At 37.0% G+C, this 23,115-nt stretch overlaps 3 protein-coding genes and 1 non-coding gene across 6 annotated transcripts; all 4 read left to right on the top strand.

Moving 5' to 3' along the window:
• The first annotated feature begins 3,207 nt into the window (after nucleotides 1-3,207).
• On the top strand, nucleotides 3,208-3,281 carry TRNAV-AAC (transfer RNA valine (anticodon AAC)). Its single transcript has one exon. It is a non-coding gene; the product is annotated as a tRNA-Val (tRNA).
• Nucleotides 3,282-9,291: 6,010 nt separating this feature from the next.
• LOC149380080 (homeobox-leucine zipper protein HDG1-like) lies at nucleotides 9,292-15,622 on the top strand. 3 transcript variants are annotated; one of them, XM_089602552.1, is made up of 9 exons: nucleotides 9,292-9,315; nucleotides 10,381-10,595; nucleotides 10,685-10,802; nucleotides 10,881-11,546; nucleotides 11,642-11,743; nucleotides 11,820-12,008; nucleotides 13,216-13,375; nucleotides 13,761-14,134; nucleotides 14,703-15,622. In XM_089602552.1, exons 2-9 carry the CDS (start codon nucleotides 10,387-10,389, stop codon nucleotides 15,102-15,104), a joined length of 2,220 nt encoding a protein of 739 aa, XP_089458678.1. In that variant the 5' UTR covers nucleotides 9,292-9,315; nucleotides 10,381-10,386; the 3' UTR covers nucleotides 15,105-15,622. The 3 variants fall into 3 exon arrangements, with proteins under 3 accessions (XP_089458678.1, XP_089458677.1, XP_089458676.1); XM_089602551.1 differs by having other exon boundaries at nucleotides 9,305-9,880; nucleotides 14,706-15,622; XM_089602550.1 differs by having other exon boundaries at nucleotides 9,305-9,880.
• Nucleotides 15,623-16,118: 496 nt separating this feature from the next.
• Nucleotides 16,119-18,199, top strand: RPD1 (Ubiquitin carboxyl-terminal hydrolase family protein). The gene has a single exon (XM_089602312.1). It carries the CDS (start codon nucleotides 16,255-16,257, stop codon nucleotides 17,719-17,721), a length of 1,467 nt encoding a protein of 488 aa, XP_089458438.1. The 5' UTR covers nucleotides 16,119-16,254; the 3' UTR covers nucleotides 17,722-18,199.
• Nucleotides 18,200-18,918: 719 nt separating this feature from the next.
• Nucleotides 18,919-22,365, top strand: LOC149380078 (E3 ubiquitin-protein ligase XBAT33). The gene is made up of 10 exons (XM_089602553.1): nucleotides 18,919-19,299; nucleotides 19,397-19,456; nucleotides 19,593-19,664; nucleotides 19,777-19,961; nucleotides 20,372-20,532; nucleotides 20,633-20,691; nucleotides 20,781-20,827; nucleotides 20,912-21,055; nucleotides 21,194-21,285; nucleotides 21,379-22,365. The coding sequence occupies exons 1-10, from the start codon at nucleotides 19,123-19,125 to the stop codon at nucleotides 21,921-21,923; spliced, it is 1,542 nt and encodes a 513-aa protein (XP_089458679.1). The 5' UTR covers nucleotides 18,919-19,122; the 3' UTR covers nucleotides 21,924-22,365.
• Nucleotides 22,366-23,115: the final 750 nt, after the last annotated feature.

Genomic DNA, 23,115 nt, shown 5'->3' with positions numbered 1-23,115 from the left:
GTGACACTAATTTGTCCTCCACTAATCCATGTTGTTGAGAGCAAAAATAAAACACTTTCACGGATCCCTATTATTGATCACGAGTCGTTCATTGATTTGTTAGTGATTAGAGATAGTGAAATAACCTTAGTCAATAATAATGGGGCTAATAATGATACTTTCTTCCTTAACGTTTTGCACGAGTGTCGGTTTGAAGCGATGGGGCAAAGTGGTCCACTCAGTGTAGCAAGAATGTGGAATTGTTTGAGCCACATTACCAAACTTGTTTATTCATCCGTTTGTCTTATGTTACAATCAGATCTCGCCAATGTGATTCGAAATAAATAAAAACAATTTGGGGGGTCAAACATGTCTCCTAAGTCCTTAGTAACACAAGACGAGAAATAATCCAACACCATAACTTGGCCGTGAGGCTATATATCGATAATTTAGTGTATTGTGATTTGGTTGGTGTAACAGAAAAAAAAATCCATCGCTATCCGCCAAAAACCGACACATTTTCCTAATGTGAACGGTGTTTCTTTGTTTTACTGAATTCGATCTGTTTTTTCAAAGCTTTAAATCACATGTGTAGTGTAGACAAAACTACTTGTTAAAATTCTTGTTTCCCATGTTTAATTTAGAAGGAATTTCGCGTATAGCGGTTTTTTTCCCCTTAATTGAAACTATAAACAACTCCTATTAAACATATATTTCAAAACGAAACTGTAAACAATTTTTTTTTTTTAATGAAACACTAAACTCCCTTTACAAAAATTGTAGGAGATGTTTTCTGGAATTAATAAATATTAGTTAGTACTTGTGGAATAAGTTTTGAAAAATAGCCATCGGAGGCAATTTCTTCTAAAAGTTAACATGCAAATTGAACCATACAACTGTGTGCCCACGGGAGTGGTCTTAAAACATGATATCAACATTGTACTAATTAGATTTACGACATAATGACAACAAAAGATCTGATGTTTTTGCACTAATGCAAATCCAAGTAAAAGCAAATGTGTACCTGATTCCTTGGATCCTTTACAATGGGCCATTAATATCAATTTTTTTAAGGAATAATATGGGTCGGTTATATAAAGGTGTGAGCGTGACACGGTCAATTCACTAGTCAATGTACTAACTTGGTGATTGAATTCAGATTTCAGATGATCAATTGGATCATAAAATGATGCTCTTTGGTAATCACACAGTAATCATCAAATCAATGTGTGGCACAAATTGGCAATCTAAAAAAGACGTCTTTCCAACTGTTAAAAAAATTTGTGGGTGAAAAATAAAATCATCATATTTGGCATTTGTGCCCATCACGTGAAACTTAACAAGGCAACTTTTTTTTTTATCACAATTTTCTTTCTATGGATTGGAAATTATTCTTCCATGATGATGTCCGAAAAACTTTTGCCAATGGTTTGATATCAATGTACTTTAGAAAAAAGTGTCTAATTACACGATAAATTGTTCCGAAAATTTCATAGCATCATTCTTCAAATATTCAAAATTGTGGTCATAGTTTATTAGTCTTGAGTTTATAAAATTTACCCACTGATCTTATAAACTGAAAAGCATCAATTATTGGATGTTGAATGTCATAGATGAGAACTCTTATTCTAAATAAGCAGCAACGATACGTCCCTCGCCAAGTATTTTATCAGGTGAGCGCTCTTCGAGTGAGTGTCCATAGAAACGAGGAAGATAAGTTTCGGATAGACATGGATGAGAAATTAGAGAGAAAATAAGCGAATTCATTTAATTGTTTTGATAATGGACTACATTCGTGAGGTAGCACTTTAGAAGCTTGTCTATTCTAGAAAGTATTTAGATGTGTTTGAGTGTTGTAGAACTTAGTGAATGAAAAGTGGGATCGCTCAAATGGTGAGCAGATCTACCCATGCTAATTTGAGGTTGTGGTTTCAAGTCACACATGAGACAAAATTTCCCTTAAAAAAAGTACATTCTATGTGGCCTCGCGAGCGTAGTCGATGTTTTGCATGCAAGCTTAAGAATGTCTCACTCAAATTGATTCACATCTCATACTATAGACAGTCCAACTACGTGTGATGGTTGAATCCTACGAAAGAGTGTGAGTTATGAGCACGCCATGGAGCTTATATGATTTAGTTCAATAGTTAATTAGTTTTGCACGCTAAATCATTTTATGTTTGGGAATACATTATACATAAACTATGTTGAAGTTGATACAATTGTAGGGTTTATGGATGACCATAAAGTACAAATTTTGATTATAGCGATAAACTATATAAAGGTCATGCGTATAAACGGTGTATGTTGGTTAATACATTAAACACAAACTCAATTTTGATGGTATCAGTAATAATAAAAAAAATATATGAAAACATAATAACAACATGAATAATGAGTGCTGAAAATATTTCCAATTTGAAAAATTACTTAACCGGTTGAAATGTTTTTTTTTTATATAATTTTAATTGTACAATCCCGTGGCTAGAAACGTGGAAGAAAATAATTGATTTCCAAATCAAAGCATAATAAATAGATTATACTCTTTGATTAAACAAGGATTTAAACGAAATAAATAATACCGAGTATTAAGTTATCTTCTTCTTCTTTTTATGATTTTTGCTTTCGATCATCTTCTTCTTTTTATGATTTTTGCTTTCGATCATCTTCTTTAATATCGCTATATATGCAATAAATAAAAAATAAGCGTCTCCGAAATTAGTTGTATCTCCATAAATTGATAAACATTTACTACTTATATGCAATATATTATTGCAATGCTCAAATGCAATAGCTTTCTTCTCTTATTTATTGTCTCGTGTGAAGCTCTAGAGTCACGTTGTAAGCCCAACAAAGATGGTCTGGCAGTTTTTATGCTTTGGGAGTTTAATGAAGCCCATTAAAAGTATAAATCAATTAAATCAGCGAATGTGTTAAAAATTATTTAAGTTAGAGAGTTCTCCTTTAAAACTTACATGAGTATTAGGTAAAATAAAAAATAAAAAATACACCCAGAAAACAGCCTAGCCACGTGAAATACATTATGGTATAGAGTTCTTCTTTTACATACTACCACCAAGATATAAAACAATCCAGTCACTTCTCTTTCAATATATGTACGATTGTGAGGATATAGAAAACATGATTTATGAATTATGACATGACATTATTCTATTTTTGAAATATTTATTAGTATATATAAATAAATTAAGTGATGTTAAGACAAATGGTTTCGTGGTGTAGTTGGTTATCACGTCAGTCTAACACACTGAAGGTCTCCGGTTCGAACCCGGGCGAAGCCAATCTTGTTTTCCTTCAACTTTTTTTTTTTTTTTCTGAATATTTTTGCTGTTTGACTTATTAAAATAAGACCAAGCAAAGCAATAACCTGGACTTCACATTAAACTCGTACACATACACACTGATAAATAATACCCGTTAAACTTGAAAGAAGTAGATAATGGAACTGAAAAAAATACAGCTGTGACGTGTAATTGAGTGACATTCTTTATTAGTCTTAGTTAGTTACATCTTGATGTTGGAACTTGTGGCAACAGCTAAGGTAATTACAACAATGACACCCATCACCATTGTTACTCCATTACCTCTTTAAAAAAAAAATATATATATATATATATATATATATATATATATATATTATTCTAAATGGAAGACAGTGTATTCGATAGACAAGGGGGGCAAAATAAATAAAAATATACACCAAAATCAAATAGACCAAAAAACACGATCCATTCTAACATGGCTTTGTTTTTAAGATCATATTGATGTACAACCAAGTAATCGCCAAAAAGCTGAAAGCTTCCAAGTAAAATATTTGAAATAGCGCTTGAGAAGAAGGTTGGCCACAATTATATTATGAAAAACAGTCACTGCTCGATTGTCTTCAACCTCTTTGTAGAGGTGTGTCACGATGTGTTACACAAGTGAATAATGAAAAATATTAAGTATATCTACTCTCATATAATTTCTATATCTAGTTGAAAAATTACATATAATTTAAAGTTCTAATATAAATATTTTAGAAAGCTTTCATAAATTAGACTAAAATAGTAGACGATAAGTAAAGGGAAAATGACACATATATACTATGTATTTTAGTGAAATGTCGAGTTTAACTTTTGATTTTAAAAATATCGAGATTGTACCATCTGTATAATTAAAATGACGAAATTATACCCGAAAATATATAACAGTGTCACGAATCTTCCTTTTATTGACTTTTCACTGATGATTACTTTTATATAAAAACACCGAACCAAATCTCAAACCAATACCCTAATCCCAAAATCCCCTATTTTGAAATAAAAAATAGCCCTAAATCAAAATAGAACAATAAAATTCATACCCTCAAAGATATGGTTTCATTCCGTGTTCGAATTGTAACTCTGAGTCTTAGATTCCATACTCGAATTAGTTATTTTGATGAATATCGACTGCCGATTTTTACACATTTCTTTTGTCTGAGTTCTTCACAATTCATATATTATTGTTTATTTTTTCGTTTTAAAATAAATTACATATAAGGCGCGAATGAATAATGGTAAAATGAAATTTATATATAAATATTTGAGTCGACATTAATGAAAATTCAATAGAAGGAAGATTTGTGGCACTATTATCAAATTTAGAGTATAATTTCGTCATTTTAATTAAACAGGAGATACAAACTCGACATTTTTTAAAACCAAAGGTTAAACTTGACATTTCACTAAAACACAGAGTACATATGCGTCATTTTCCCATAAGCAAATTGCAACTCCACAATTAGGGGTTACCATTTTGTGTTTTTTGTGCCGTGTTTATGGTGTTTAAAAAAATATATATGTTAGATACAAGTCCGATTGTTTTATTAATCGTGTTTGAATATGCATGCCTAAATTTGACCTTTTCTTTTTACAAATTCATATATGTAAAATGGCATTCTAACAAAGTAGCATATTAAAACGCCATAATTTCAATATGACAAATATTTTGTAAGTTTTAATTAAATAGTCATGACATTTTAGTAATCGCTAGTATTTTACCCAAATACCCTTATACAGTTACCACTCATTTTATCTATTTTCTGAAATTAAAACAACGAAAGCATGATAACTAGAATCTCACAAATTATGTAACTCATTCCTTAATACACGCAAATTATTAGTGTCCATAGAAATAAGAAAAAACTCATGAAGAAAAAGAAGAAGGTGGACACCTATAAAGAATAATTAACAATAGTTAACGATTATTAACAATGTAGAGACAAAAAAATAATAATCCTGAACACGAAGATGAAGAAGGCCACATATTAAAATAATTAACAATTATTAATTGTGTATAAATCATGAAAATTGGATACCCTATAAATAATTAACTCCACAGTTTTAATGAAAAAAAACTAGAAAACCATACAAAACCAATCTATTAACTAATATTACCGGTTATTAATAGACATTGATTTATAAATAAAAATTCAGAAAAATCAATTTTTAAGAAAAAAGAAAAGGGAATCGATTATCTCTCTTAGCGAATAAACTCCTATTTATGACGATGAACAAAAACAAATAAAAAAAAAACATACGACCTAGCTATTTTTGCACCTAATACATAGATCCTATAATTTCAATCTCAATAAGAAACTAACATTAGATTCTTTACCCTCCAAAAAATATGGGTAATCAAATATATCAAGCGATAAATTTTAGATATTTTTACCTTCATATTTTTTTAATTATTACTACAATGTTTCGTTTGTTTTTAGTGAAATCGCATATGCACATTTCTAGAAATATTTATGTCTTTTGGTAGCTTTCATTTGCGTTTGTAATTTTTTTATTTTTTTAAGATTGACAAATTTTACCTACACTTGTAATCAATATATAGAAGAAATATAGAGGGTTGTATTTGATCATTATACGAGGCAAAAACTTGTTATAATATTTGTCTAAGCGAAAACTTAATTATATATAATGATTAAAACACGCTGATTAGAATTAGCATACAAATATAGTTATAAGAAGAATAAAAAAAATAAATTTTGAGAGTTTTGATGATAGGTGCGAATCATAGCAAGTATAAATTCAGAGCGTCCTTCTTTTCTATTATCGTAATTGTTTTTAATAATGTCTCATTTTTTTTTATTGTGAGTTGAGAGGCCTATGATTTAGTTTTCTAAATAATAATCGCCGACCTCATGGTCAACACAGATTAGTTGTAACCACGCGGTCACGTTTATTAATTAGAGTCTATTAAGTATTGAATATAGTCTAGTGAATGCTAATTACACTATGTTTGGTCTTCTTCATAATTTACTCATATAAACTGATATATAGATTCTTTGTTTATTTCTTGTCACATAGAAAGTTGTCAAACATTGTAATTAACTTCTAGAAGTGCTTTGTGTGTTTTTTTTTGTCTTAATTTTTTATTATTGGTAAAATTTCAAGAAACATAAATGTGACTAGTATAGAATAAATGGCGAGTCGTGCACTCGTGTTTCACCATAATATCATAATTATATTAAGAAAATGAGTTATAAAATGGTAAAATTTATTGGTTCGTTCAGTTATGAACAATCACAGTTGTCACATGGATAACTTTGTCATAAGTTGTCAGAACTTCTAGAAATCTCTTATGTGTTATTTTATTCTTTATTTGCGTACATCAACTCATTTGTATTATTGGTAAATTTTTACCGTCAATAATTGCGATAAAATATGGAAGGCGTTAAGGGTTGTGTGACACTGTATTCTCATAACTATGTTAAGAAAATGGAAGATAGACAAGGGATAATATTGTTGGTTTGTTTACATAAATGTGTTTTTTTTTAATGCACAAAGATTCACATTGGATAAGGATAAGACACCTATTGTTACAAGTGAATAATATCATAGACACGATATAGACCTGGTTGAAATGCATCTAACATTAAGTAAGATGTTCGTTCTTGTTGTGCATATACTTCGAACACAAGGAATGATAAAGAACAGATTAAAATCTAAGCACTTATATGACTCTTTTGAAATATCTATAACAATTGATATAGATATCAAAGCAGTTGCGGTCTGATGATCATGAAGAAGATGATTATTCAATTTCTATAGTCCAAAATATAATAGAAAACCATAACGAGAAAAAACAAAAGAAATACGACATAAACATAAAACACAAAAAATAAAAAAAAACAAATGCAAAACATAAAATTATAAACACATAGTAAACATAACTCTCAACCCAAATCTCTACTATATATAAAAAGTGTCCCCATTATATCTTTACTCGTGCACCTTTTACTTCACCACACAATCCGACAATGATGACCAAGCGGCCCCTTGGCCCATCCCGTAGGGGCGTTGACAAAGCAAAAACGCACCTACCCTCTTCTCTGGAGTAAGAAGCCCATCCCGATTGCGCACTCACACTCCCTGCCCCGTCGAGGAACAAATCTTACCGAATCGAGAGGAGGACTCGGGGTTGAAGTTGAGCTATGAGGAGAGAAAAAGACTCCCATTGACGCACCCTTCATCATAGAGATCTGAAATGGAGACATCGGACGAGATCCACGTGAAGTCATCGAGTGTCGAGGCTGTCGGAAGCCAACCTAAGGCGAATGATATATCAATACCATGACTGGCAAGGCTACCGAAGTCCGATATCCGGACACTAGCGACCTTGAAAAACGAACGCGAATGAGGAAAAACTTTCAAATAATCTAGTATGGATGAGGTTTCTATGCAAGGTCTGTTCCCTTAAGTCGAGGCGACAACTTATGTTAAACTTAGGGGGAAATATTACATACTATTTTTATTTATATATACATAAAAAAACCGGGACTCCAAACCTTTTATTATTAAAAGGAATACTAACATTTTATGTATAACAAAATTAGTAATATTTTTGTCTTTAAATTTGATTTTTATCTTTTAAACTTCTAATTTGATGTTTTAAAAGTAACTTTTTGTCATATTGATATATCCTAGTCAGCTAATGTCACAAAATATTATTGCATAACATTTTCAAAGTATTGATCGCGGTGAGCAAGCGTAAATTGGAATAGAACATGTTGATACGTTGCGCTACTTAAGTACAAAACACTAATAAACACTCAATATAAACTAGATTTTTTAAACTTTAAATAATAAAATTGACATCTTCACATATAAATGATGTGGCTACCAGTGAAGGCAAAGGGAATTTTGCCCGTTTTGGGTCTAGCCTTATCGAAATTCTGATTCCAAAGAGTTTTGGATGTTCCAATCTGAATAATATCAGAATTATGGTCTTTATCCTATGAACAATACCGGATTTCTTTTATGATGAATATAGAAGAAATATATATACATATATATATATATATATATATATATATATATAAGCATATGCGTTTTACCCTAATATCATAACAATATTAAGAAAAGAAAAAATAAAGAGTATTCAAAATTTATAGTATCATAACAATATTAAGAAAAGAAAAAATAAAGAGTATTCAAAATTTATAGTAAGTTTAAAATTAACTTATTTGTCTAATATCTATTAGATGCCAATGTCAGCAAAGAGTATGGGAATGTGAAATGTTGTGTGTATAGACAATAGATCACTCGTCTTATTATAATTTCTTTAACTTTTCTTTACCAATAAAACGGACGTATTCTCGTCATTTTCATAATATATTCTGTGGTTGCAAGTTGCAACTTAAGAACATCAGACATTAGACTTAACCATGTAATAAAATATTTTAATCTATTTTCATAGAAAAATTATTATTCCATCAATTTTTTTATAATATTTTTTAATCATCAATAATCAATAATATGGTATTAAATTTAGAAAGAGAAAAAATTAATTTGTTTTTATCATATATATATATATCCAAACATTTGTAACGAGCAATAATATATATGCTATAAACAGTTCCTATAATTAAATACTATTGCTTTAGAAAAAACCTCAAATGAAGTAATTAACTTAAATCGAAATCACCATACAACAATTAATTCCATTGCAACAATTTAATGTCCGTTTCCATTCTATTCCTCAGATATATAAAGAGAGAGAGAGAGAGAGAGAGAGAGAGAGAGAGAGAGAGAGATCTGAAAGTCCATAACTTTCTTTGCTGTGTGACAGAAAACAGTCCCTTCTTTGGTCTTAACTATTGCTTACTGTCAAATTAAAAGATACCACATTTTCCGTACTTGGTTGGTTTGGTTTTTCTGTGTCATCTAAACTCTCTCTCTCTCTTTCTAACTCGAATACATATCTAAGAGAGAGAAAGTGTTTTGTTTGGAAGGTCAACCTGGTCGACTAGTTGGGTGTAAATGGTGTGAAAGTGAAACTGTGAGTATTCCTTTTATTTTTAAATTTTTTTTTTTTATCAAATACCCATTTTTTATATAATTATTTTCTCTGGGTCTCTTTCGATGCTGCCAAACCATTAGTCAAGCATTACATTCCTCAACGACCCAGAAAAGCTTGGACCTTTATAAATTAGGGCTTTTTTTTTCTTCTTCCTGTTCTCTATTTCTCACATTCATACTTGTCATACATATCCCTTTCGGAGACTTTGCCTTCTGGCTCTCTATAGCCTATGTATCTATAGAGAGTGAAAAGAAGGAAAAACAAAAAGAAAGGGAATGGAATTTTTAGGAACGGTGTGAACTGGGCATTTTACAAAAAGGCCAAAAAAGAAGGAAGAGAAAAAAGGCATTTGCTTGTCCTCTTCCTCTTCCTTTCTCTTTCCCTGTCCCCAAAAAGAGAAAAAAAAGACTTTTCTGGAGAGAGAAAGAGAGATTGTGTGTGTGACATGCATGGGCTTTGACATAGGAAACAACTTTCTCTTTCTGTTTATATTATAAACTGAGAAATGCAATTTTCAGTCTTGGCTGAATCTGGGAGTCGCTGGGTAAGGTCAAAATGCATATAAAATATATTATTTAATTAGATAATTAAGATTTCAATACCGTAATCACTCTCTCTCCTCTCTCTCTCTCTCTCTCTCTCTCTCTCTCTCTCTCTCACACACACACACACACACTAGTTGTTTAAAAACTGGTGTTGACTATTCATATCCTCACCACTACATAATAAAACCCAGACCTTTTTATTTTTCTTACATGAGCTTTTGTGGGTTCTCTTTTTCAATCAGTGTTATTATTGTTCCACAAAGCCCCAACATGTTTTGCTTCTCCATGCTTTTTGTTTTGCACTCAATTTGATGATAAATAAAAAGTTTCTTCCTTCGTACGTCTCTCTTTTTCTCACCCACACAGCACAACCTGATCACAATTATTTTCTCTTTTTTTTTTTTTTTTTTTTCTTTTCCGCTTCGGTTCAGTACAATGTTGTTCTCTGTCTGATATATATATATATATATATATATATATATATATTTTGTGTGTGTAGAGGAACATGGACGGTCACGGTGAAATGGGTTTGCTTTCGGAGAATTTCGATCTCGGTCTCATCGGAAGGATCAGGGACGACGGTTACGAGAGCCGCTCCGGAAGCGATAACTTCGAAGGCGGCTCCGGCGAAGAACCCGACGCCGGAGACAATCCTCGGCCCAGAAAGAAGAAGTATCACAGACACACTCCTAATCAGATTCAAGAGCTTGAATCGTATGCCATTTCTTCCTTCTTTCTTTCTTCACTACTCATCACTAGTTTCTGTTTTCATATATTCATTCATAATTATTTCTTTTGAATAGCTTCTTCAAGGAATGTCCTCATCCAGATGAGAAACAAAGGTCTGAACTAAGCAAGAGGCTTTCTTTGGAGAACAAGCAAGTCAAGTTCTGGTTCCAAAACAGACGAACTCAAATGAAGGTAAAAACCCATTTAGTCTATAACAATTGATGAATATTTGCGAGTATAATTCAATTTTTTTTTTTTTTTTTTTATTAGACTCAATTGGAGAGGCACGAGAACATAATCCTGAGGCAAGAGAACGACAAGCTCCGAGCCGAGAACAACATGATCAAAGACGCTATCTCGAGCCCGATGTGCAACCAGTGCGGCGGGCCCGCGATCCCGGGCCAGATATCGTTCGAGGAGCACCAGATAAGGATCGAGAACGCGCGGCTCAGAGACGAGCTCAACCGGATATGCGCTCTCGCCACCAAGTTCCTCGGCCGGCCTCTCTCTTCCATGGCTGCCCCGATCCCTCTCCCGAGCCCCAACAACGGCTTCGGCTCGGGTTTCTGCTCGATGCCCAATACGGGCCTCGACGGGCTCTCCTTCGGCCCGCCCTCCATGATGAAGCCTTTCTCTCATCCCCCGACGATGCTCGGGATGGGTTCGAGCAACGAGATTCAGTTCGAGCGGTCCATGCTCATCGACCTCGCTCTGGCGGCCATGGACGAGTTCATGAAGATGGCTCAGGCCGATTCCCCGCTCTGGACCAAGGACTCGAGCCAAGGCCACAGAGAGTCGCTCAACTTCGACGAGTACGTCAGATCGTTCCCTCCTTGCATCGGCCCCAAACCCGGGAACTACGTGTCCGAGGCCACAAGAGACACGTCCCTCGTGACCATCAACAGCTTGTCCCACGTCGACGCGCTCATGGACGCGGTACTATAATAACCATAAATAACTATACACGAATCCCGTTCACATTTTTTTTTTTTCGTTTCCGATACGATATTGATCTTTTGTATATTATTTAGAATCGATGGACGGAGATGTTTCCGTGCTTGGTGGCTAGGGCCGCCACGGTCGAGATAATATCCGCCGGGATGGGCGGGACCCGAAACGGATCCCTCCAAGTGGTATGCACACAATTATTACTATCATTATTGTTTTGAATATTTAATATTAATCGTTATTATTACTACGCGGACTTAGATGCAAGCGGAGCTTCAAGTTCTGTCGCCGTTGGTGCCGGTTCGAGCGGTGAAGTTTCTGCGGTTTTGCAAGCAACACGCGGAGGGCGTGTGGGCCGTGGTCGACGTCTCGGTCGGGATGAGCCACGACTCTTCGAGGAGGCTTCCCTCGGGTTGCCTCATCCAAGACATGCCTGATGGCTCATCCAAGGTACTACTCAAAATCATTTCATGAATCGAACCTATTATTAAACATATGAAATTCTTTGATTGGTTTAAGCTTTTTTTTTGTTTTGTTGTAGTAGATTTAGGTTGTTGATGTAGTAGGGTTTACTTCACCTAAGAATAATCTAAACGTCCTTTATTGTTATTATACTACTCAAGAAGAAGAAGAAGATTCCTAATAAATTGGTTTTAAATCTTTTTATTCAGATTTCAAGACAAGGATTGCTCTGTGTCTTTTATTAATTAGTAGAAATCAGGCTAGGCAGGGTTCCTGATCAGAAGGTTTTTAACTTGTTCGTGTTTAGTGTCGATTTCCACAACATTATTATTATTTTTATTTTTATTGTTATTATTATTGTATATAGTGCTTTGGAACTTGCAAATCTTTTGATGCTTCTATTCCCTTCCCTCTCAAGCTCATTTGTTTATTTTCCACGAGACTGAATGACCTGGATGATCCACTATTTTATTCTGCCATTTTTCACCTACATGTATTCCCTTTTGACAAGTTCATTAGCTTTGCTAAATATTTTCTAATCCAACTTAAAATAATTTGAATGTTACCTAGGTGAGTTTGTACTTTGTCTCTTTGAAAGCTAGGTGTGTGTGTACTTGATAATGTAGAATATGCACTTCAGCTGAAAGTGCCAGTTGAAATTTGGCTTTTTATTTTTTTAATTTTAATTTTCTCTTCATCACTTCCATGAACCTGTATTTTGGTATTATTATATCATTGCCTTGGGTTTAATGTCAACTCATCTCTAGGTGATATATATTTTATTATCTTAAACTTTTCATTTCTCTTTACACTCTCAATGCAGAGATTTTGTCCCTTTAGTAGCATTTTTGATCTCAAACACCTTTCTCTTTCCCCCCCATTGGACTCTGAACAATAGATAATTATTCCAGTTGGCACTTTCATGCATAGGAAAATATTGTCAGGGACTGCATGGTAATTTCACGTAGTGACAGCTGTGTGTGTATTGACCAGAACCATAGTTCATAGCTAAATTTATATCTATGGCTGATTGGTTTCAAATGATCAAGGTTTTGTGTGTAGGACATAGTTTTAACATAACCTTTTTCATTTCTCCAAATTTTTCGTTGGGTCCACTTTTTTTTTATTTTTTATTTTTTATTCATTATTATAGAAAATGAGTGAATTGATATTTTGCATAAAAATATAATTCCAGGTGGTATGGATAGAACACTGGGAGTACAACGAGAGCGGGGTCCACGAGATGTTCCGCGCATTTATGAGAAGCGGGAAAGGGTTCGGGTCTCAGAGGTGGCTCTCGACACTCCAGAGGCAGTGCGAGTCTTTGGCCGCCACAACCACCCACGAGCAAATCGGTAAAAAAAAAATCTAATCCAAATAAACCCCAACGGGTCATCCTAGTGGTAAGGTCGATTTTTCGGAACCTTGTCAGTCCCCAATTCGATTCCCTCTAGACACAACAATTGGGCCCACTGGGGGGTAGTCTCGCAATCAATAATGCCAGAGCCTCGTGTCCGGTTTAGACCCGACTAATATTCACGAGGCCTTGGCATTATCGACCAGAAGACTACCCCAGTGGCCCCAATTGTTGCGTCTAGAAGGAATCGAACTGGGGACTTGACAAGGCCTCGAAAATCGCCCTTACCACTACACCGACCCCTATATATATATAACAAAATCACAGACGGAGGAGGAGGGTCTCGGATCGAATGTCTGATAATTCGATCGTTTGAACGGCAGGGATGGAGTTGAGCCCGAACGCGAGGGGGAGCATGGTGAAGCTGGCGAAGAGGATGGTGGAGAATTTCTGCGGCGGTGTTTGCGCGACGTCGGTGCGGGAGTGGGAGAAGCTGAGCGTGGGGGGCGTGGGGGAGGACGTGAGGGTGATGACCCGCCAGAGCGTGGACGACCCGGGGGAGCCGCCGGGAGTCATCCTCAGCGCCGCCACCTCCGTGTGGGTCCCGGTCTCCCACAAGAGGCTCTTCGAGTTCCTAAGCGACGAGCGCCTCCGCAGCGACTGGGACATCCTCTCCAACGACGGCCCCATGCACCAGATGCTCCACATCGCCAAGGGCCAGCGCATGGGAAACCACGTCTCTCTCCTCCGCGCCTCCGTAAGCCCTTCTCTCTCTCATTATAAGAACACTACTATTTTTTTCCGGCTTTTATTTCGCAAAATGCTCCTTAAATTTTTTTTTACATGCAGCTTTTTTTGTCACTTTTATATTGATATTACACAATTATGGATATATACAAATCATATAAAAAATTTCACTCTAATTTAAGAATCAATGGTTTTTTTTTTTCCCAGCTTTTTAGCGAAATAGTTTGTGACCTATTATGGAGTTGTGTTTTTATATAGCAAAATGCTCCTCAATATATATATATATTTTTTATTTGTTTTATACTTGTAGCATTTTCTTCATTTTGATTTTTAGTATTACTTAATATTACATTCTTATAATTATATTGAAAAAAAATACCTAAAATTATAAACAAGTTATTTAAGTTTGCAAATTTGTTAAAAAATATACTTTTTATTATTATATAAAAATGACTACATATATACAAAATCAAATGTTTTGAGGATCATTTTGCTCAAAAAAATTAGTTAAGAAAACCAAAAATGTATGATATACACATATCTCTAGAAAATTTGGATTTAAAATTAGAAATTTTCAGAAGACGGGGACGAATAACGAGAGCAGCGCAATGGTGATACTGCAAGAGACGTGGAGCGACGCGTCGGGGTCGATGGTGGTGTACGCTCCGGTGGACACTCACTCCATCGACGTCGTCCTCAGCGGCGGCGACTCCGCCTACGTGGCGCTCCTCCCCTCGGGATTCGCCATCCTCCCCGACGCCCACCACCAGAACCCGCCCTCCTTCATCAAGGACGAGGCTGACGTGGACGCCGCCACCCGGGCCGGGGGCGGGCCCGGCTGCCTCCTCACCGTCGGATTCCAGATCCTCGTCAGCAGCGTCCCCACCGCCAAGCTCAGCATCGAGTCCGTCGAGACCGTCAGCAATCTCATTTCGTGCACTATCCAGAAGATCAAAGCCGCTCTTCACATCGCCACATGACCGTAATAACTCCGATGCTATTTTTTATTATTATTATTATTATTAATAATGTTTTTCTTTTTTTTCTTTTTGGTGGGGATTTCATTTTAAGAGGGGGGGATGATATAGGAGGAGCTCGAGATGATAATCGCCTGAGAGGGGTTTCGAGTCAAGAACGAACCGCGTGTTGCTGATGCCGTTGAAAATAAAAAAAAGTTGGGGAATAGGTTTTTTTTTTTCTGTGTTTTTGCTTCTTTGTCAAGTTAAGTACTCAACGGCTCACAACGAATGATGGTGGTTCGGGTATTGACTCGGTTGACCTGCGATATCTTTGTCTCGGCTCTTTTATTAGTGCGAGGCGTTTTTTTTTTTTTTTTTTTTTGTTTTTTTGTGCCCTTTTTGTTCGTATTATTCAAATGTTTGTGACTTGTGTTTTTTGTTTTTGGGAATTATTGTGGAGACGGATAGATTGTATGTTTGTGGCAATTGGCTTCTGTGCCCCCATCATATTATTGTCTCTTTCTTTTTTGTTCTGCTCATAATTGTTGCACAAAATTGCTATATTATGGTAGTGCGTGAAATAAATAAGAAAAAATGACACATTTATTTAAGTGAAAGGTAGAGTTTAATTTTTGATTTTCAAAAAAGTAGGATTTGTAATTTTTATTTAATTAAAATGACAAAATTATATTTTAAAAATAATTTAAAAATAGATTAATGTGTTACAAATATTCCTTTTATGGATTTTTTTTTATTAATTTTATTGACAAAATTGACATTATTAGTTACATGTTTGTAATTAAACACGCTTAAATTTGTTTAATTTGAAAAAAAAAATATAATGTGAAATAACCACTTTATTTACTCTTCTCTGTATAATTCTCTATTTTTATTTATTTATTTTATTTTATTTTATTGCATCAAACCATGGGCTTTACGTATCTTTCTGCATTGGGTCGAGTCAAGCCCAAATTTAGTTTGTAACGTTGGAAGTCCACAATAGCTATCATGAAATTGTTCCTTTTTACCCTCTTATTTTTCCATTATTCACTTAACGTCCCAATTTATAATTTAATTCATCAGTAACCACCTTCTTCACCGCTAAAAAAAAAAAAATCCGTCCCCAAATTCAAAACAAAACAGTCTGCGCCAAAAACCCTAAACCCTAGAAATGATCGTCTTCTTCGTCAATCTCCTCAAGCCAACCCGCCAAACCCTAAGAACAGTCCAGTCATCAGTCTACGGCGTCTCTTCGGCGAGATCATTCACAAAATCTAAAATAAAAACGCTTCCCAAGAAGTTCGAGAGAGTCAGAGACCATGGCCTCGACGATTGCATGGAAATCGAGAAGCGGATCCGAAAAATCCTGAAATTCCAAGAGATAATCCTCAGCCAGGCCAACAAAACTCTCCCGGTCACTCGGCTCAACCTCCTCGCTCGCCGGATCGGCTTCAAGCGCGACGAGGTCGGCGTGTTCATCCTCAAGTACCCACACGTGTTCGAGGTCTACGAGCACCCGGTCCAGCGAATCCTCTTCTGCCGATTCACACGGAAAGCCATGGCTCAGATGGACCGCGAAGCCCACGCTCTGTCGTCTCAGATCGACGACGCCGTGATTTGCCTCCGAAAGCTCGTGATGATGTCGAACACAGGTCGGATCAGGCTCGAGCACGTTCGGATCGCTCGCAGGGCGTTCGGACTCCCCGACGACTTCGAGAGCTCGGTAATCCTCAAACACCCCGAGTATTTCCGATTAATCGACGCCGACGCAGAGACTCGGCGAAAGTACATCGAGTGCGTCGAAAAAGACCCGAGCTTGACGGTCTGCGCGATCGAGCGAGCGCGCGAGAGAGAGTACAGAGCGAGGGGATCGGATTCGGATTCGGAGGACAACAACCGGTTCGCTTTCCTGATAAACTTCCCGAACGGTTTCAGGATGAAGAAGTTCTTCCGCTCGGCCGTGCTCCGGTGGCAGCGAGTCCCGTACTGGTCTCCGTACGAGGACGTCTCGGGCTACGACATGAGGTCCGTCGAGGCCAAGAAGAGGATGGAGAAACGAGCCGTGGCGTCGATCCACGAACTCCTGAGTTTGACGGTCGAGAAGAGGATGACTCTCGAGAGGATCGCCCACTTCCGGAACGCCCTCGATCTCCCGAACAAGATGAAGGAGTTCTTGCTTCGGCACCAAGGAATCTTCTACATCTCGACCCGGGGCAACCAGGGGAAGATCCACACGGTGTTCCTGAGGGAGGCGTATCGGAGGGGATCGCTGATCGAGCCCAACGATCTCTACCTCGCCCGGAGGCAGTTGGGGAGGCTCGTCTTGATGGGCTCAAAGGGCGTTGATGTGGACGATGAGTTGATCGGGTTCAGCAGAGAGAGAAAGAGAGGCGGGTTCGTCAGAGGCTATGTCGACGATGCTAGCCGTGGGTTTCGAGGAGCCAAAGAACTTGACGAGAGGCGTGAGGATCGGGGATCTTCGTTTGACTTGAGCAACGTCGATGATGATGATGATGAAAGGTCTGTCGGTAATCATAATGATGATGATCGCATTGAGAGCTCTGTGGATAATGATGATGATGATGTTGAAAGCTCTGTGGATGATGATGACGGCCATGGCAGGTCTGTGGATGTGTGACTATGAAGTTTTCTTTCCTCAAAAGCACTGTGAAGTTGAGGAATGTTGTATGGTTTTACAGTCGAAAGACAGTTGAAGAAGATGAAACCTCCGAGGATAATGGTGATGATGATGATGATGATGTTGAAAGGTCTGTGGATGTGTGACTATGGCGTTTTCGTTTCCCAAAAGCGATGTGAAGTTAAAGGATGGTTTTACAGTCGAAAGGCGGTCTAAGAAGATCGCGTTGAAGAGAACAGAACAGCTATGAAAAAGTGTTCATGTTGTTCTCTGGTTATTGAGCTATTTGATCCCAAATTTTGAAATGAAAATTTCAGGGTAGATTTGGAGGAATTTTTGAGCTCGTCAAGAATGAATGTATGTATTATGCATAATTACTACTGTAGAATCATCAAACTTGGATAAAATGTTATAGACATCATAAATGTTTGTTTGTCGCCTCACTATTTTTTTATTCCTCAAAATAAAAATAAAAAATAATAATTCCCCCTCGCAGCAGACATCTACTTTTGGAAAATGCCCTACGTTGTGACTGCCATTTCTGGCATACAAAATATTATATGTGATATTTTTTTGTATGATACAAAAGATATAAATTATGCAGTGTCAAAGGATATGCACTATTCAGTTTCAAGGTAATATAAACATATACAATTATAGATATACAGCCCCCACTAAGTGGAATATGACAACGTGTTACGTAAGCATACTTTATTTTAGTATAAATAAATACTTTATATTGCAACAAAGATCTGTTATTATTAGGTATTTGTTGGGAAGAAAGAATACTGATCTGATTTCCGTCCTTTTTAGCTGGCCAAACTTATTTTATTTTAGAACTATATGCCATATCATTACAACTAATAAACTGTATTTAAAACATTAAATATGGCACCAACACGAAGGGTTTTTATTTATATTTTTTATTTTACTGTTTTAAGCTTAATGCCAAACAAAAATATTAGCGATTTTACCCTATAGAAATATACCAAGATTTTAGAAAGATGAAGCTGGTTTCTTGTTTTAGATGTTCATAATCCGTATGCCAAGTTCATATAAAATAAAAATTCATTTGACAAAATTGCAAAAAAAAAAAAAAAAAAGGTGCTACGTCACCACTCCTTGGGAGCTAGAATCCAAAGGCAAATACTTTGTCTTAACAATCAACCTAACTGTGTCCCACTAATAAACACCCAACAACACGCACACACACACACAATCATACCCATCTTCCTTATTGCCCTTTTTTTTATTTTTATTTTTTACAAATTGTCTGAACCAAGCTGAGCTAATTACATGTTCAAACGGTTGACCTAACCCAATCTTTCACACCCAAGAAAGAAGAGACTTAACACGGACGAGAGAGAGAGAGAGAGAGAGAGAGAGAGAGAGAGAGAGAGAATGGGAAACTCGTTCGGATGCTCGGCTTCCGGCGAGAGATTGGTGTCGGCGGCGAGAGACGGTGATTTGGTGGAGGCGAAGATGCTTCTGGACTGCAATCCGTCTCTCGCCAAGTACTCTACTTTCGGTGGTCTCAATTCTCCTCTTCACTTCGCCGCTGCCAAAGGCCATAACGAGGTTATTTCTTCTCCTTCTATTTTTTTTGCTCTCGATACGATCTCGTTTTGTGAATTTTTGATATTTAGGTTTCGTTGATTATTGATCGGTTGCGTAGATTGTGGATTTGTTGCTAGAGAACGGTGCCGACGTGAATTCGAGGAATTATTGTGGCCAGGTACGAGATTGAACTAAGAAATTTATGTTTTTCTTTTGGGTGAAATTGGAGGTTTTGAGGCACTGTAATGGATCTGCATCGAGATCAGAAATAATCGTACAGTCTATAATCTGTTTTTGCCTGCGTGTGTTTGAAGACAGCGTTGATGCAAGCTTGTCGGTATGGACATTGGGAAGTTGTTCAGACTCTTTTGCTTCACAGATGCAATGTGAGTCGCACAATAAGTTACATTTTTCTGCAAGCTCTGATGCCATTGTGTCTGCAAATTCAACTGCTATTTGATTTGCTGATAGTTTTTAGAACTTGCTTTGTGATGTTAGGTGACTAGAGTGGACTATCTTAGTGGTAGAACGGCGCTGCATTTTGCCGCGGTTGGTGGTCATGTAAGATGTATTAGGCTTGTCGTGGCTGATTTCGTTCCGAGCGTTCCATATGGAGCTGTATGTGACGAGCCGGATAGTGAAAGAGCCGACGATGCCAATTCAAGGAACAAGAGTTACCAAAGGTATGTGACTTGTTTCATTCTCTTCAATACGTTCACTTAGGATAATTGATATCGTCTGGCATCAAAAGCGGTTACTTGTAGTGGGGGTTGTGTTAGGATTTGAGCCTCAAATCCGACCTAATATGAAAATAATAGATTGCAAAGAATCAAATTAACAGACAGATTATAGTGGTTCACCCTCAATGCGTGAGCACTTTGTCGCAGCAGATTTCCCTTATAACCCAAATCTCACCTGCGCTTTGCAAAGAACATCGGCTCACATACTTTGTATATAGAAAAACTATGATTGAGTCTGCCATTTTGGTGACGCGTCTTTTTCTTGCAATACGGGACTGGTTCTGCTTGCTGGAGTTTCTGATTGTTTAGCAACACTACTGTTCTTGGTACTCAATGATTTTATTCCAGTGCAGCGCACTGTCCAAGTTCGTAAATAAGCAAGCAGACGGCGGCGTTACGGCTCTACACATGGCTGCCCTGAACGGGCATTTCGATTCTGTTCAGCTCTTACTCGACCTCCACGCAAACCGTTCAGCTGTAACGTTTCATTACGGAACATCCATGGATATGATAGGTTAGATCTTCGGTTGTTAGTTAGAAAATTGAGTACTCACCTTCCTCCACCTAATGATTGCCACGTCGGACCTTGATGAATTTTTTTTATTACTTTGCAGGAGCCGGAAGCACTCCACTGCATTACGCTGCTTGTGGGGGTAATTTAAAATGCTGCCAGGTAAGCATTATAATAATGGCTGTTTATGAATATTTAATACAATTTGTGGTTGCATTTGAATCTGAATGGTGACATTCGTATTTCTGTAGGCCCTTCTTTCTAAAGGTGCTAGTAGGATGGCATTGAATTGCAACGGGTATGGGTCTCTGGTCATTATCTACTAGTTAATCAGCTGGTTTACACGTGAGGCTTAGCCTAAAAGACTTGCTTGGCCTTTCAGGTGGCTTCCTGTTGATATTGCTCGGTTATGGGCTCGCCGTTGGCTAGAACCTTTGTTATCCCCAACTTCAGACGCAGTAATACCAACGTTCCCCGTATCTAATTATCTATCGCTTCCCCTCATGAGTATATTGAACATATCACGGTAAAAACACAACTTGGTATTCCAATCTGATAATAAAGGTCTTAAAATGTTAGGACTATCTTCAGAAGTTCGAAAGAAAGAATGAAATACAAATTGATTCAGATTTAGTTACCTAATGCCTCGTGGAAATATTTACAGAGAGTGCGGTTTCAAGTCAACGACAGCATCCACAGACGAGTCAGATCTTTGTGCTGTCTGTATCGAAAGAGCGTGCTCTGTGGCTGCTGAAGGTTAGTCCTTAAAACCATTTTGACCATTATTGCCATCATATTTAGACCACGAATCCATCGCATACTTATCTAGTTCTTCATTACTGCTATCAGGATGCGGGCACGAGCTCTGTGACAAGTGCGCACTCTATCTATGCTCAACGAGCAACATCCCTAGCGGATCGGCGGGACCGCCCGGCTCGATCCCGTGCCCTCTATGCAGACACGGAATCGTCTCATTCGTCAGAATCCCGGGTTCGCCGGAAAAGCAGAGCAAGCAACACAACATGTCTCTCGCTCTTTGCACGCCGTGCATGCTTCACCCTCGCGACCCCGACCGCCAGTCTCCGGCCCGGACTCCGGATATCCGGCGAAACCGCGTCGCCTCGGTCTCGTCGGACATGCTGTGCCCGGTCACGTGTAGCCCGTTCCCGTCGGTGGCCATGCCTCTGTGCACTTGCACCGAGGGCTCGTGCCCGTTGTTTGAGCTGAGGGACGGGGAAACGGAAGACGGGTCGCCGAATCGAGCGCAGTCGGTGTCGTCGGATCAAGATAAGATGGACGGAACGAGATTCGACAGAACGACTTGCTCGAACATGTTTTGGGGTCGAAGAAGCTGCAGCAGGGAAAATCAATGCAATTCCGAAATTAATGCTTGAGACAGTTTGGTTTGTACCGTGGGAGTAATATTTTTTATTTTATATATATATATATATATATATATATATATATATATATATATATTTTCCTTGTGTCATAAAACTATTGAGGTTGGTTACACAAATCCTTGTTTGCTCGGAGTTTTTGTTCCGCTGGCAACATGGTCAGTTGAGAGCTCTTGCTCGCATGGTTTGGAGAGAGAATTGTAGAAGTGTAAGAAAAGAAAAATGTATGTGAAAATCTAGTTCGAGTGTAATTTTTTTTTTTTTTTAAAGGCAGCTTTGCTGCAGTGGAAATTGAACCCACGACCTCCATACAGGAAGTGGTGTGGAATTACCACTAGGCTATCTTAGGTACCAAAGTTCGGGTGTAATTGAATGTGAACATAGAAACAAAACTGTGTCTATTTTTCATTCTTAATTATAAATTACATGTTTGTCATTTGTTTGATTGTGGGTCACTATTAGTTGGGAATTTGGGTTGTCATCATCACAAAAGACAAAACAGGTGATTCTCGTATGTAATCCTGAATTATGTTTGCATTTTCTGTTTTCTTTGGCTTTCTTTTCTCAACGCTTAATAGCCTCTGCTAAGGAATCTCGGAAGATATCTCAAGAGTAGTTTGTATATAGTATTTTGGTACAAAACAAACGCAAGCCGTACTACATTCGGTTTTGTTATAGATTTGCAGGACAACTTAAGAAATCTTAAAATGACAGAAAAATCTAAAGCTAACATGTACTTGTGTGCTTGTTTATTATAAAAGTATATCTTTTTTGTACATAATTATACTTCTGTCTTCAATCTTGTACTAGATAGGTTGGACCAGTTTTTGCTATTCATGCGATACAGAGAAGCTTTTGCTGATAATGTGAAATTTTGGCTAGCCATCAACTGAAATTTCCGGTTAGATTAACAAAAATTAACAGATTTTATTTTTATTTTATTTATTTATTTATTTTTTTTGGTATCCCAAACCTAACTAAGAGTATTATTATTTTTAGTTAATCGAAAGTAAGACTTGGCTAGCTTAACATAAGCAGAAAAATAAAAAAGAAATCTTTAAACGTATACTCATCTTTAATTGAAAGTAAGACTTGGCTAACTTAGCTTAATGTTATCCAAATTCCAATCTTGAAACATACGACTTGGCTAACTTAACATTTAATAACCATAACTTAATGTTATCCG

The sequence above is a fragment of the Urtica dioica genome, chromosome 12 (genome assembly GCF_054948205.1).
Source record: "Urtica dioica subsp. dioica isolate 48M chromosome 12, U.dioica_male_clone48M_v1_H2, whole genome shotgun sequence".
In the NCBI taxonomy this organism is placed as follows: domain Eukaryota; kingdom Viridiplantae; phylum Streptophyta; class Magnoliopsida; order Rosales; family Urticaceae; genus Urtica; species Urtica dioica.
Note: the sequence above shows the minus strand (reverse complement) of the source record. Positions and strands in the feature narration are given on the sequence as shown.

Bases quoted from the DNA above. Each gene is read 5' to 3' on its own strand.
- LOC149380080 (XM_089602550.1), top strand. From the start codon at position 9,842: ATGCAATTTTCAGTCTTGGCTGAATCTGGGAGTCGCTGG. The intron at 10,596-10,684 runs GTATGCCATTTC...TCTTTTGAATAG, and splicing joins CAGATTCAAGAGCTTGAATC to CTTCTTCAAGGAATGTCCTC. The intron at 10,803-10,880 runs GTAAAAACCCAT...TTTTTTTATTAG, and splicing joins ACAGACGAACTCAAATGAAG to ACTCAATTGGAGAGGCACGA.
- RPD1 (XM_089602312.1), top strand. From the start codon at position 16,255: ATGATCGTCTTCTTCGTCAATCTCCTCAAGCCAACCCGCCAAACCCTA.
- LOC149380078 (XM_089602553.1), top strand. From the start codon at position 19,123: ATGGGAAACTCGTTCGGATGCTCGGCTTCCGGCGAGAGATTGGTGTCG. The intron at 19,665-19,776 runs GTGAGTCGCACA...TTGTGATGTTAG, and splicing joins TTTTGCTTCACAGATGCAAT to GTGACTAGAGTGGACTATCT. The intron at 20,533-20,632 runs GTTAGATCTTCG...ATTACTTTGCAG, and splicing joins AACATCCATGGATATGATAG to GAGCCGGAAGCACTCCACTG.